Below are 14,787 nucleotides of genomic sequence, written 5' to 3' on the forward strand. Positions count from 1 at the left end.
ACCACCTTACAAAATTTAGATTTTGGTGGTCTAGGCATTAATCTCTTTGCGTCATGGGCACATGGAAGGGGATTAAAGAGAAATTGGCTGGAAATGTATATCAGTCTCAGCCACTGTACCTGCTCTTAGAAAGGGTGAAAAATAAAAAATAAAATAAAAAAAGAAATGGTGAAAAATGAGATGGTGGTGAGAGGATCAGAAAACAAAGCTAATCAAAAATAAGAAGAAAGGAGTTCCTGTTGTGGCACAGCAGAAATGAATCTGACTAGTATCCATGAGGATGTGGGTTTGATCTCTGGCCTTGCTCAGTGAGTCAAGGAGCCAGTGTTGCCATGAGCTGTAGGTTGCAGATGTGACTCTGATTCCGAGTTGCTGTGGCTGTGGCATGAGCCGGCAGCTGTAGCTCCAATCTGACCCCTCGCCTGGGAACCTGTATATGCCATGGATGTGGCCCTTAAAAAAGCAAATAAATAAATAAAATATGAAGAAAAATAATACCTAACACATATGAAGAACTTAACAGGTGCAAAATGACACTGAGCTAAACCTGTGTCAAACATAATTTCACTTATTTTTCATACTGACATACTCACACGTGGGAGGCAAAGCCAATCCTACCTTTAAATTACCTTACAGAAACAAAACCCTAATAGACCTCTATAATCAGGATTTGGAAATGATTGTAATGTGCTCTGGGAACTTGGAAATAGAATAAATAGCTCTCTTAGTGTTCAAATATAAATCAACGCATGACAGATTTTAGTAAAGATAGGCAATATTGTCTTTTAAAAAAAAAGGCACAGGAGCGCTCCACAGAATGGGATGGCAACTGGACACACGGAATATACAGACTTATCTGGAGAAATACTACGCCAGTCAGAACAACAGCGCTGGTTGCTTGGTCAGCGGTGCCGTGCAGAAGCTCAGGAAGGCACTGAACTGAGAGAATGGGACCCCAGGGCATTCTGTGTTGTGGCTTCTACACGGTTTCACCTCAGGGAGAGGACTGAGCTGTTTATATGACTTTCAGCCGGTCTGGTCCCTGTAAGTCTTTTCTTTTTTAATTATAAATTAGTAGATGGACTTTTGACTCAGGGAAGAAAAGTGCTTATGCTGTGAATGTGAGTGCTTTGGTTACTAAGACAGCATTTTCTCAATGGAAATGAATAATCTGACATGATTATTATAAAGCAGGCCCTTGGAGTTTGGTTATTATGGGTATAGCTGAAAGGTGGATCCATTCTAGGAGTTTTGGCAAAATCATTTCTGGGCCTTGCAGATTGAGAATAGTCAGATTCCAGGGTGCAGTAATTTCACCAAGGAAAGTACCTCTTGCCTTTTCATTCCTTTGGGAAACAGCTTGCTGGCCTGTTTGGTGGTGACATTAATAATGGCATAGACAAATTGTTCATTTTCTAAAATCTGAACACTAAACCTATGGATAGAATATCCATCTTCTGCCTCCTTTCTTTCTATCTTGGAGCTTGAATTTGGACTCCTTAGCAATAAGTAAACAATTGAGAACCATTTCCTGTGATTCCAGCACTGAACTCACCAATGGACATTTGATGGCAGGATCCAAAAATTACATAAATTACTGAAGAACAGAAAGCTGAATAAGAAACATTGAGAGGAGGAACCAGTTGCCTTGCCAGCAAACTAAACGTCAGGCCTGAAAAGCAAGATGATTTAAATGAGCAAAGGTAGCCTGGCTTTTAAAAGTCACCTTAGGTAAAAACTGTAAAGAATATTTAAAATAAATATATATGATCCATATAGGAGTTCCCAATGCGGCTCAGTGGGTTGTGAACCCAACTGGTATCTGTGAGGATGTGGGTTTGATGCCTGGCCCCACTCAGTGGGTTAAGGATCCAGCATTGCCATGAACTGTGGTGTAGGTTGCAGACGTGGCTCAGATCTGTTGTTGCTGTAGCTGTGACGTAGGCTGGCAGCTACAGCTCCTATTCAGCCCCGGGTCTGGGAACTTCCATATGCTGCAGCCCTAAAAAGACAAAGAAAAAAAAAAAAGCAACAAAAAATAAACTGTGACCTAAACTTCACCCATTTTATAAAGATTAACTCAAAATGGATTAATTCTAAATGTAAAACATAAAACTATAAGACCCGTAGAAGAACACACAGGAGAAAATCTTTGTGACCTGAGGGTTAAATGAAGAGTTCTTATATGGTACAGGAAAATCACAATCCATAAAAGGAAAAAAGTTGATAAACTGGACTTCATCAAAATTAAAACCTTTTACTCTGCCAAAGACACTGTCAAGAGAATGAAAAGATGAGCTACTGACTGAGAAAAAATATTTGCAAATCACATATCTGATAAAGGACTTGTACCCAGATATATAAAGAATTCTTAAAAATTAACAATAAGAGGAGTTCCCTTGTAGCCTAATGGTTAAGGACCTGACATTACCACTGCTGTGGCTTGGGTCACTGCTGTGGCTCAGGTTTGATCCCTGGTCCTAGGAACTTTCACATGCTTCAGGCGTGCCCCCCACCCCCCAGAAAAATTAATAACAACAAGAGAAAAAAAAATCCAATTAAAAAATGGGCAAAAAACTTGAACAGGAACTTTGCCAAAGGGGATCTGAGGATAGCAAATAAGAACATGAAAAGATGTTCAACTCCATTAGCCTTGAGGGAAATGCAAATTAAAAACACAATGAGATACAACTCCATATCTCTTAGAATGGCTAAAATAAAAGACACTAAAAACTACACCTCCTCAAAGTTAAAAATTTTGCTCTGGAAATATTCTGTGAAGAGGATAAAAGGCAGGCTACAGACCGTGAGAACATATTTGCCAAACACAAAAGACAAAGGACCACTATCCAGAAATATAAATAACTCTCAAAACTCAAAAGTAAAAATGTAAACAACCCAATAGGATATGAGCAAAAGATAAGAATTATTTCATTAAAATATATTAATGGAAAAAATAAAAATCATTATTTAAAAAAAGTAAAAAAAAAAAGTATAGATGGAGGAGTTCCCGCTATGACTCAGTATGTTAAGAATCTGAGTTCCCATCATGGCTCAGCAGTTACTGAATCTAACATCCATGAGGACACAGGTTCAATCCCTGGCCTTGCTCAGTGGGTTAAGGATCTGTTGTTGCTGTGGGCTGTGGTGTAGGCTGGCAGCTGCAGCTCTGATTCCACTCCTAGCTTGGGAACCTCCATATGCCACAAGTACGGCCCTAAAAAGCAAAAAGCAAAAAAAAAAAAAAAAAAAGAAAAAGACTCTGACTGCAAGACACATGTACCCGTAGACACGGAAACAACCTAAATGTCCATTGACAGCTGAATGGATTAAGAAGATGTGCTACATATACACAATGGAATACTACTCAGCCATAAAAAAGAACAAAATCGTGCCATTTGTAGCAACATGGATGGAACTAGAGACTCTAAAACTAAGTGAAATAAGTCAGAAAGAGAATGACAAATACCATATGATATCACTTAAACCTGGAATCTAATATATGACACAAATGAACCTTTCCACAGAAAAGAAAATCATGGACTTAGAGAACAGACTTGTGGTTGCTAAGGGGGAGGGGGTGGGAGTGGGATGGACTGGGAATTTCAGGTTAATAGATGCACAAACTATTGCCTTTGGAACGGATAAGCAATGAGATCCTGCTGTATAGCACTGGAAACTATATCTAGTTCCACTTATGATGGAGCATGATAGAGGATAATGTGAGAAAAAGAATGTATATATCTATGTGTGCTGTACAGTAGAAAATTGACAGGACGCTGTAAACCAGCTATAATGGAAAAAATAAAAGTCACTTAAAATTTTAAAAAACTTAAAAAAAAGAATCCAAGTGCAGCAGCTCGGATTGTTGCAGAGCCATGGGTTCAACCCCTGGCTTGGTGCAGTGAGTTAAAGGAGCCACTGTGGCCAAAGTTGTGGTGTAAGTCACAGCTGCAGCTCAGAAAATAGCTTGGCAGTTTCTAAAAAAACTAAACGTGCCACTACTATATAATCCAACAGCTGCACTCTTGGACATTTATTCCAGAGAAATGAAGAGCTATGTTCATTACCTACAAACTCTTTTTCTTTTCTTTCTTTCTTTTTTTTTTTTTTTGCCACACCCACAGCATATGAAAGTTCCCAGGCCACGAATCAAACCCACACAACAGCAGTGACAAGGCTGGATCCTTAACCTGCTGTGCCACAAGAGAACGCCACAGATGTTTCATGATAGCTGTATTTGTAATAGCCAAAAGCTACAGATGATCCAGATGTCTTTCAAGGGCGAACGTTTAAACAAACTGTGGTATAGCCATACCACGTACTACTACTCAGAAATAAAAAGGAATAAACTATTGGTATACACAACAACCTAGATAAATCTCCAGAGAATTACAGTGAGTGAAAGAAGCCAATACCAAAGGGTATTTCTGTAACTTTCTTGAAATGACAACATTATAGAAATGAAGAACAGATTAGTGACTGTGGGGTATGAAGAGGGGGATGAGGCAGGGAGCAGGGGGCCGTGACCATAAAGGGCGAGATGAGGGAGGCTCGTGGTGGTAGAAATGGTCTGTATCTCAACTGCATCAATGTTAACGTCCTGGATGTGAGGCTGGGCTGTAGTTTTGTAAGATGTTACCACTGAGGAAAGTTGGTAAAGGATACAAGGGATCTCCCTGTGGTTTCTTACAAATTCACATGATTCTATAATTATCTCAAAACAGAAGGTTTAATTTAAAAATACTGACAATATCAAGTGCTGACAAGAGTGGAGAGGAACTTGAATTCTCATACATTGTTAGTGGGAATGTAAAATGGGAGGGTACAGCCACTCTGCAAAAACAGCTTGGGAGTTTCTTATATAGGGTAAACATATACTTCTCATAGGACCGATGATACCAACTTCTGGTTATTTACCTTAGAGAAATGAAAACTATGTCCACACAAGAACCTATACTTGAATGATAACAGCAACCTTATTTGTGAAGGCACAAAACTGGAAACAAAATGCCTATCAATAAGTGAATGGATAAGCAAACTGTGTTATAGCCATACAATGGAATAGTGCGATAAAAAGGAATAAACTATTTAAAAAAATTTTTGGGGGCTGTGCCAGCAGCATGTGGCAGTTCCTGGGTCAAGGGACTGAACCTGCGCCTCAGCAGTGACAATGCCGGATCCTTAACCCGCTGCACTACAGGGGAACTCCAAGGAGTAAACATCGATGCGTATATGTTCACATTCATTTCAAAGACATAATGCTGAATTCAAGAAGCCACCCTTCAGAAGTTACATACTATATGACACCATTTATATGACATTCGCCAAAAGACAGAACCATGGTGACTGAGAACAGATCAGTGGTTGCCAGCGGTTAGAGGTGAGCAGAGGATGTGACTAAATAGTGATGGCACAAGAGTTCTGGGGCTGATGAAACCATTACACAGCTTGATCGCGGTGGTGGTTATACAATCTACACACATGTGTTTAAATGCATAGAACTATATGAAAGAAGTCCATTTTACTGTATGATAATTAATTTCTTAAAGGGGATCCCTTTTTTCCAACTAACATCCCTAAGCCAGACACGAATTTCAGCTGCCATTTGCTCCTTTGGTTGGCTTCATTTGTGCTTTATACAACCTGTTCAGCCACAAGTTGCAACTCTCCTTGGTTGGCCCTAGAAGAATAGTGAATTAGAGGTGTTTAAAGACTATGCAGGGAATTGTGAACTACTCTGAGTAAAGGATGAATACAAAATCTTTTATCTTCTGATAAATTTGATCTCAGGTTAACTTTCTAGCTCTATTTCTTTGGAAACCTGAGAATGGTGGAATGTCAGCTGGGTTACCAGCCAAAAGGAATTATGGTAAAATGAGCCTCCATTAGTATCCTCTATCTGCACCAAAGGGACTGTGAATGAAAGATAAATATCCTGGGGGAAGCCCTAGCTTGGAGCTTCTCAGAGCACAATGACTCTTGTAACGGGGCTGTGGGACCCCTGGACCCAACAGTTATAGGAATTACAAGAGATGCTGGCTCCTATTTGGGAAATGAGGCTTCTAAAGCCCAGAGAGCTCCCACCTGTCTGTGCTATCTTGCTGTCTTACACTTGAACTGCCACTTGGAAGAACAGACAGTAGCCTCTGAACTGCTGTGTGTGTGACTTGCTGGAGGGATACTAGCGTGCTGTGTTTCCAAAGCTTCAACTTTTTCTTTCCCTTCCTTCTTTCCTTCCTTCTTCCCTTCCTCCCTTCCTTCTTCCCTTCCTTCTTTTTGTCTTTTTAGAGCCACACTTGTGGTATATGGAAATTCCCAGGCTAGGGGTCAAATCGGAGCCACAGCTTATACCACAGCCACAGCAATGCAGGATGCAAGCTGCATTGGTGACCTATGCCGCAGCTTGTGGCAACACCAGATCTTTAACCCACCGAGCAGGGCCAGGGATCCACCCCACATCCTCATGGATACTAGCTAGGTTCTTAACCCACTGAGCTACAATGAGAACTCCAAGCTTCACCTTTCTAAGTAAAACTCATGCCAAGTGGGGTCTATTGCAGTCATGTGATTACGTAAGTGACTAGTTAAGCAAAAGAAAAATAACCATGAGTGGGCATTACAAAACTCTCGAATATATTCAGGGGTCTAAACTGAGACTTTTGGAACCACCCTAGAAGAGTTAGAAATTTGGCAGAGAAGGAAACAAACGGTAACGATGTGAATGGAATTCACATTTTTTTCCCCTTTCATCTAAGCATAAGTAGTTTGTTTACTCTGGGCAAGTGGACTAGGTCTGGTGTCTTGTCTGAGGGTGAAAAGCCTTCATATCTAACTTACCTTGGGGAATTTGCACAAGGCCAACATTTATACCAGCAAGTAAGTCTCCAAGAAGCCAATCCTTGAATCGATACAAACACATCCACTCTAGGAAGGGAAATACTGTAAGCATGCATCTTCGGAACTTGTGCCATGAGCAGCTGTAAGAAAGGACAGAGACTTGATTTGGTTCTCCAAAGAAAAAGCCCACATAGCCAGGAAAAGGCACAGTGCATATTTCTTCCCATGCCACGGAGTTTCTTGTCAGCACTATTGACATTTAGACATGTTAGACTGGAAAGTCTATTGTGGGGCTGTCCTATGCATTGCAGATATTTTATCAGCATCTCTGGTTTCTACCTGCTAGGTGCCAGTAGCAGCCCCCCCGCCACCAGCTGTGACAACCAAAAATGTCCCCAGACATTCCCAAATGTTCTCTGGGGGAGACTACCACCTCTGGCTGAGAACCAGTACCATAAACATGACAAAAACTCAGACCTGTAAGTCCAGCATACAAATCAGGTCTGTGTTTTTACAGAATGTTTGAAAAGAATTCAACCCACCAAGATTTTCCAGTAGCAAAATGGATAGTTACTACATCCTCTTGGTAAGGACAGGTTTTTGAGATGTGATATTGGTGGAGGGCAGGAAGTTAACACATATCATTCCTGTATACTAACATTTTTACCAAGCATTAACTCTGTATGGCTTTGACCTGTTATGCGTAGAAATTTATAGAAAATATAGAATATGGAATTCCATGCATAAGGAGTTATCCACGTAAAGAAAAGGCAATAAAATAAGGCTTTATTGTCCTTTAACTCAGTGGATAACAACCAGAAGCAATTTTGTTCCCCAAAGGACATGTGGCAATGTCTGGAGAAATTTTTGATTGTCATGACTGGCATCTGGTGGGTAGAAGCCAGAGATGTCACTAGACATCCTACAATGCACAGGACAGCTCTCCACAAGAAATGATTTTATGGTCCACAATGCCAACAGCACTGAGATTGAGAAAACCTATTTTAAATCTTTAGATCATCCAGGAGTTCCCGTCGTGGCACAGTGGTTAACGAATACGACTAGGAACCACGAGGTTGCAGGTTTGGTCCCTGCCCTTGCTCAGTGGGTTAACGATCCAGCGTTACCATGAGCTGTGGTTTAGGTTGCAGACGCGGCTCGGATCCCGCGTTGCTGTGGCTCTGGCGTAGGCTGGTGGCTATAGCTCCGATTAGACCCCTAGCCTGGGAACCTCCATATGCCACGGGAGCGGCCCAAGAAATGGCAAAAAGTAAAAAAAAAAAAAAAAAAAAAAAAAAAAAAAAATCTTTAGATCATCCAAAACCTCAGAATCTTTGTAAACCAATCAATCAATCAGTAAATCAATCCATCATCAGTGAAACTAATTTGGTTTTAAATTGTTTTTTGCTATTCACATCCCAGGATGGGCTGCAAAGAGTGTGGAGATATTTCATGGATGAACTGTAGTTGAATGATAGGGATTTGACTAGAGCAACAAATATAACTTCAGTGTTTGTAAAGCTAAAATGTGTGCTCAGAAAAGAAGTAATTTCAGGAATTCCTGTTGTGGCTTAGCAAATTAAGAATACAACGTAGTCATCATGAGGATGCAGATTTGATCCCTGGCCCTGCTCTGTGGGTTAAGGATCTAGTGTTGCCACAGCTGTGGTGTAGGCCTGTGGCTGCAGCCCCAATTCGACCCCTAGTTTGGAACTTCCATATGCTGTAGGTGTGGCCTTAAAAAAAAAAAAAAGGTATTACTCAGCCATTAAAATGAATGAAATATCAGCATTTTTAGCAACATGGATGGACCTAGAAATTATCATGCTAAGTGAAGTCAGCCATACAATGAGACACCAACATCAAATGCTTTCACTGACATGTGGAATCTGAAAAAAGGACAGACTAAACTTTGCAGAACAGATGCTGACTCACGGACACTGAAAAACTTATGGTCTCCGGAGGAGAGTTTGTGGGGTGCGGGGATGTGCTTGGGTTAGGGGATGGAAATCCTGTGAAATTGGATTGTTATGATCATTATACAATTATGGATGTGATAAATTCATCTGAGTAATAAAAAAATAAAGTAAAAAAAAAAAAGGTAATTTCAGTTTGACACTCACAATGATGAGCATTACTATCCCTAAAGTAATTAAGACCAGATAACTGCAAATGTCTTTGCCAAGGTCACAGTAATAAGTGTGGGCAGACTGGGACTAGAAACCAGTTCTCCTGATTTTTGGTTCAGTGTTCCATCCACCCTATTACCGCCATAATTCCTATTGACAGCTGTCAACTTCGGCTCAGAAGCCAGTAGCAAGACCATGGGCTTGGAAAGAACACTGAATTGCTATTTTTTAGGAGAGCCCCTGGGTGGTAGACAGGCGTAGGGTTTGTGCTGTCTGCAGTTGTGGCCCTCCATGGGGACAGCAGAGCATGGCACCGGGGCAATTTGTCCCCGCATGTGGTCCAGTGTCCCTTCCTCTCCATGTGCCACTTGGTGGAAGACCAGCCACCCTAGGGAGAGTCATCAGTACTCAACAGGAGGGCAATAAATAAATAAATAAATAAAATGGACATGGAATAATGAGGATCTGAGACTGCAGGGAATTAAAGAAGGAGTTAGAAGAACAGAAATTGAAGCTGGTAGAGGAAGAGTATGAGCACTTTGACATGAATCTGGACTTTCATTAAGGCATCTTGAAAGTGAGGAATGTAAGAGCTGCTGTGGAAGCATGGGGGAGATTTTTGAAAAGAAAGAGTATTTGCAGTTGCTAACTAAAAGGGAGAAAATGAAGAAAGAAATGAAGGTTTCCATAGAAAGGAAGAGGTGAAGGTAAAAGATTATGATTTTTCATTTTTAACTGTTTCTAGGTGCTTTACAAATACTCTCTAAATCCTCACAGTCACTTTATAAAATAGATGCTTTTTTGTTTGTTTGTTTGTTTTTGCTTTTTAGGCCCGCACCCGTGGCATATAGAGGTTCCCAGGCTAGGGGTCACATCGGAGAACCGCAGCTGCTGGCTACACCACAGCCATAGCAATGCCAGATCCTTAACCCACTGAGCAAGGTCAGGGGTCGAACCTGCGTCCTCATGGGCGCGAGTCAGATTTGTTAACCGTTGAGCCACGACGGGAACTCCTACTAAAGTACATGCATTTATCATCCCCATTTTATAGATTAGGAAACTGAGCCTCAGTAGAGCTGGATAGCTTACCTGAGGTCATACAGTTGGGAAGGAGCAGAAACGGTATTCAAAATCAGGCAGTCTGGGAGTTCCCATTGTGGCTCAATGGTTAACGAATCTGACTAGGAACTATGAGGTTTCGGGTTTGATCCCTAGCCTTGCTCAGTGGGTTAAGGATGCAGTGTTGCTGTGAGCTGTGATATAGGTTGCAGATGTGGCTTGGATCCCGCAATGCTGTGGCTGTGGTGTAGGCTGGTGGCTACAGCTCCAATTAGACCCCTAGCCTGGGAAACTCCATATGCCGCGGGAGCGGCCCTAGAAAAGGCAAAAAGACAAAAAAAAAAAAAAAAAAAAAAATCAGGCAGTCTGGCTTCTGGGTCTTGCTCTTAACTACCAGTGCTGCCCTTCAGGTTAAAATTCAGAAGTGGATGTAACTGATATGTTCTGGAAGTAGGGAATCAGAACTGCTCTATAAGCCCATGGGAGGCAGCACTGGTCAGATTTAAGTGTCTAAGGATACGGCAGTTGGAGGGGAGTGAGGCTGGAATTTCTTGGTAGCACCTGTTTATAATGAGGTGTAAATCAGGAAAAGATGATCCTTTGGTTGAGACAAAGCCAGTGCAGCCCCCAAATGCCCTCTTTGACACGTGATCTCTAACTCAACCTAAAGCAGAAAAAAATGAGAGTTGCGATAAAGGTTGGGGGAGGGACATCCAACACCATAACTTGCAAAAGGCAGGATATGGACAAAGGAAAAGGCTCTTGAGAGGAAGGTCTGCAGGAGGGCTGGGTGGAGGCCTTCCTCACTTGTCACTCAACACATGCCAACTGTAGGTGATAAATCAAGGGATAAGAGGGACCCATAAACCCAGAGTGTGAGTGAGGACAGTTTGAGTAATTAGGGGTAACATCATAAAGTAAGTCACAAAGGGTTTTTAACCTGAGGTCTATGGATGACCAAGGGGTCTCTAGATAGAGTTCATGGGAATTCTATGGGAAAAATTATATCTTTATTTCCACTAATCTCCTAACTGAAAGTTAGCATTTCCTTCAGTTATGAATGTTGACGACAAACCACAGCAGTATCAGCAGAACTTGACTTTGTCACCAATAGAAATCACAAATATTTTCACATTACATTAAAACTGTGGCAGATATCTTAAAATACATGTATATTCATCAATACTTAGAAACGATGGCAGTTATTATACCCACAATTATTAAATATCAGAAATTGGGGATTTTTCATATTTTGATAAATATATTTCAATATAACTGGTTTCCTTTATAATACTATGTATTTCATGCCTTCTAAAATATTCTGAGAGTTCCCGTTGTGGCTCAGCGGTTAATGAACCCGACTAGCATCCATGAGGATTCAGGTTCGATCCCTGGCCTTGCTCAGCGGGTTAAGGATCTGGCATTGCCGTGAGCTGTGGTGTAGGTCACAGATGCGGCTCAGATCCCACTTGCTGTGGCTGTGGCATAAGCCAGTGGCTATAGCTCTGAGTGGACCCCTAGCCTGGGAACCTCCATATGCTGCAGGTGCAGCCCTAAGAGACTAAATAAATAAATAAATAAAATATTCTGGCCAAGAACATTCAATGGGGAAAGAACAAACTCTTCAACAAATAGTGCTGGGAAAAATGGGATAACCACATGGAAAAATATGAAGTTGGACTCCTGCTTCACACCATATACAAAATTAACTCAGAATGGATCAAGGATCTAAATTTAAGGGATAAAACTATTAAATCTCATAGAAGAAAGCATAGGGAGAAATCTTCCTAATCTTATATTTCACAATAGTCTCTTAAATATGACACAAAAATCAGAAATAAGAAACAACAGATAAATTGGATTTCCTTTAAAATTAAAAACTGCTATACACCAAAGAACACTATCAACAACAACCTACTGAGTGAAAGAAAATATCTGCAGATCGTATATCTGATAAAGGTTTAATATCCAGAATGCATAAAGAACTCCTATAATTGAACAACAAAAAGACAAACAACCTAATTTTTTAAAGGCAAAGGAAATAAATAGACATTTCTCCAAAAAAGATGTACAAGTGACCAACAAGCATATGAAAAGATGCTCATCACTCACATCTACTAGTGTGGCTATAATAAAAAATGAAAAAAAACAAATGTTGGCGAGGATATGGAGAAACTGGAATACTTGCTGATATGAATGCACAACTGTGCAGCTGCCAGTTCTTCAAAAAGGTTAAACACTGAATTACCATATGAGCCAACAATTCCACTCTTAGGTATATACCTAAAAGAAATGCAAGCAGGGACTCAAACAAATACCCCTAAACCAATATTTACGGCAGGATTCTCCACAATAGCCAAAAAGTGGAAACAACCCAAATGTCCATTAACAGATGAACAAATAAACAAATAAAATATGGCATATCCATAGAAAGGAATATCATCAGCCATAAAATGAAGCAAAGTACTGATCCTTGCCACGTTGTGTTAAGTGAAATAAACCAGACATGAAAGACAAACATTAAATGATTCCAGAGTTCCTGTTGTGGTGCAGTGGAAACGAATCCGACTGGTATCCATGAGGTTGCAGGTTTGATCCCTGGCCTCGCTCAGTGGGTCAGGGATCTAGCATTCCTGTGAGCTGTGGTCTAGGTTACAGATGTGGCTCGGATCCCGTGTTGCCGTGGCTGTGGCGGAGGCTGGCAGCTGCAGCTCTGATTGGATCTCTGGTCTGGGAACCTCCATATGCCACAGACGCAGCCCTAAAAAGCAAAATGAAATGAAATGAAATGAAATGAAATGAAATAAAATGAAATAAAATAAAATAAATATAAATAAATGATTCTGCTTAAATAAGATATCTAGACTAGGCAATTTGTAGAGACAAAGTATAAGCGAGATTACTGGGGGGAGAAGGAAGGGGCAATGGGGAGCTATTGCTTAATGGGTACAGAGTTTCTGTTTGAAGTACAGTTTTGTTTGGAAATAGACAGTGGTAAGGGTTGCACAACATCATGAATGCCATTGATGCTGCTGATCTGCATATTTTAAAGGGGTTAAGATGACCAAATATATATATTTATACACATGTATATATACATTTGTGTATATATATAAAATATACATATACATATACATCTTTTACCACAATACAAAAGTTACAAAACTTATCCTGAAAAGAGGTTCATAAGCTCTGAGAGACTTCTAAAAGGTTCACAGCACAGAAACAGGTTAAGAGCTCCTGAAGGATAGGCCCTACATAGTCATGCTACTGTCATTAATTTGTCCACCACGCTTGCTCTTTTTGCTGTTGTTAGGAGACTGGCCATGGTGGTTAATCAGACAACGTATTTATTAAATATCATCCCCAGATGCTGCAGGGGACAGTCAAGGTCTCTAAGCCCAAGGAGTTTACCATCAAGAAGGTGCTGCAAGACAAACCACAGACACACACACAACAACAAGAACAGCAACCCGAAGAGAAATTACACAATAAGCTAAGGGCCCTGATGACAGGAGTTCAGAGGAGGAAGACAGAAGCCAGCACTAGAGGCATCAAGTAGAGTTTTAGGCGTGTGACTGCACACACGCACCGGCAGTGGACATGGTGACTGAAGGTGGTGATGTTGATGTCCACGTTCCCAGAGGAAGCCGACTTCCTTCTGTGTTCCTGATGAAAAGTCTCCTCATTGTACACGTCCCGCTTCACATCATACGTGAAGGAATTCTGTCTATATCTAGAGCCAAAGCCCTGGTAGCTCCTCTCTGGGTGCACCATCCCTAGATGAGAGAAAGAAATCAAATAGAAACAATTTTTTAAAAATCTAGATCCTTGGCACATTTTTTCCCTCTTTTTCTTTATCTTTTTTTGGCTGCCCCAGGGCGTATGGAGTTCCCGGGGCCAGGTATCAGATCCCAGCCATAGCTGCGACCTATGCTGCATCTGTGGCAGCACTGGATCCTTTAACCCACTGCACTAGGCCTGGGATCGAACCTGTGCCCTGGCGCTGCTGAGATGCTATTGATCCCATTGTGCCACAGCAGGAACTCTGGCACATTTTCATGGAAATACAATTTCCATATAATGGTACCTTACATTTGTATAACACATTGCAGTTTTATAAAACATTCTCATTTATTGCACAATTTTATACTCAAAACAACCCTATAAAGAAAGCAAGGGTTTTGTTTTGTTTGCTTTTTAGGGCTGCATCTGTGGCATGTGGAAGTTTCCAGGCTAGGGGTCAAATTGGAGCTACAGCTGCGGCCACAGCCACAGCAACTCAGGATCCAAGCTGTGTCTGCGACCTATACCACAGCTCATGGCAACACTGGATCCTTAACCCACTGAGTGAGGCCAGGGATTGAACCTGCATCCTCACGGATCCTAGTAGGGTTCATTAACTGCTGAGCCACAAAGGGAAATCCTGCAATGTGTGTATTATTCTCATTTTCCAAATGGAGAATCCAAAGTCCAGAAATGCAAACAGCCTTGGCGTTTGAATAATTAGAGTCAGGACTAGAACTCTAGTGTCTGGCCAGGAAGCCTAATTTTCTTTACATTCAATTATGTTGTTACGTTGCAGGGAAAGGATTAAGAGGTAAAAGTATAACCACCAACTTGCACTGAAAATGCTAAGGGTTAAGTCAACATGGTGTCTTCTAACTCCTTCTCTAAAATAGCATCCGTCATTGTCCCTTTCCCCTTTTCCTTTCTTCATGGCACTTGCCAGCACCTGACGCAATATTTGTCTATTTGT

General features: G+C 41.1%; 1 protein-coding gene across 1 annotated transcript in view; it reads right to left on the minus strand.

Annotated features, from left to right (window-relative positions):
* SLC26A8 (solute carrier family 26 member 8) overlaps positions 1-14,787 on the minus strand; it is a 69,212-nt gene that overhangs the window by 43,606 nt on the left and 10,819 nt on the right. The window contains exons 3-5 of the mRNA XM_003356617.4: positions 13,621-13,807; positions 6,841-6,980; positions 1,556-1,672 (exon numbers count right to left, since the gene is read on the minus strand). Coding sequence (XP_003356665.3) covers positions 1,556-1,672; positions 6,841-6,980; positions 13,621-13,807 — 444 coding nt within the window. The remainder of the gene's footprint in view (positions 1-1,555; positions 1,673-6,840; positions 6,981-13,620; positions 13,808-14,787) is intronic.

This window comes from Sus scrofa, chromosome 7 (genome assembly GCF_000003025.6).
Source record: "Sus scrofa isolate TJ Tabasco breed Duroc chromosome 7, Sscrofa11.1, whole genome shotgun sequence".
In the NCBI taxonomy this organism is placed as follows: Eukaryota; Metazoa; Chordata; class Mammalia; order Artiodactyla; family Suidae; genus Sus; species Sus scrofa.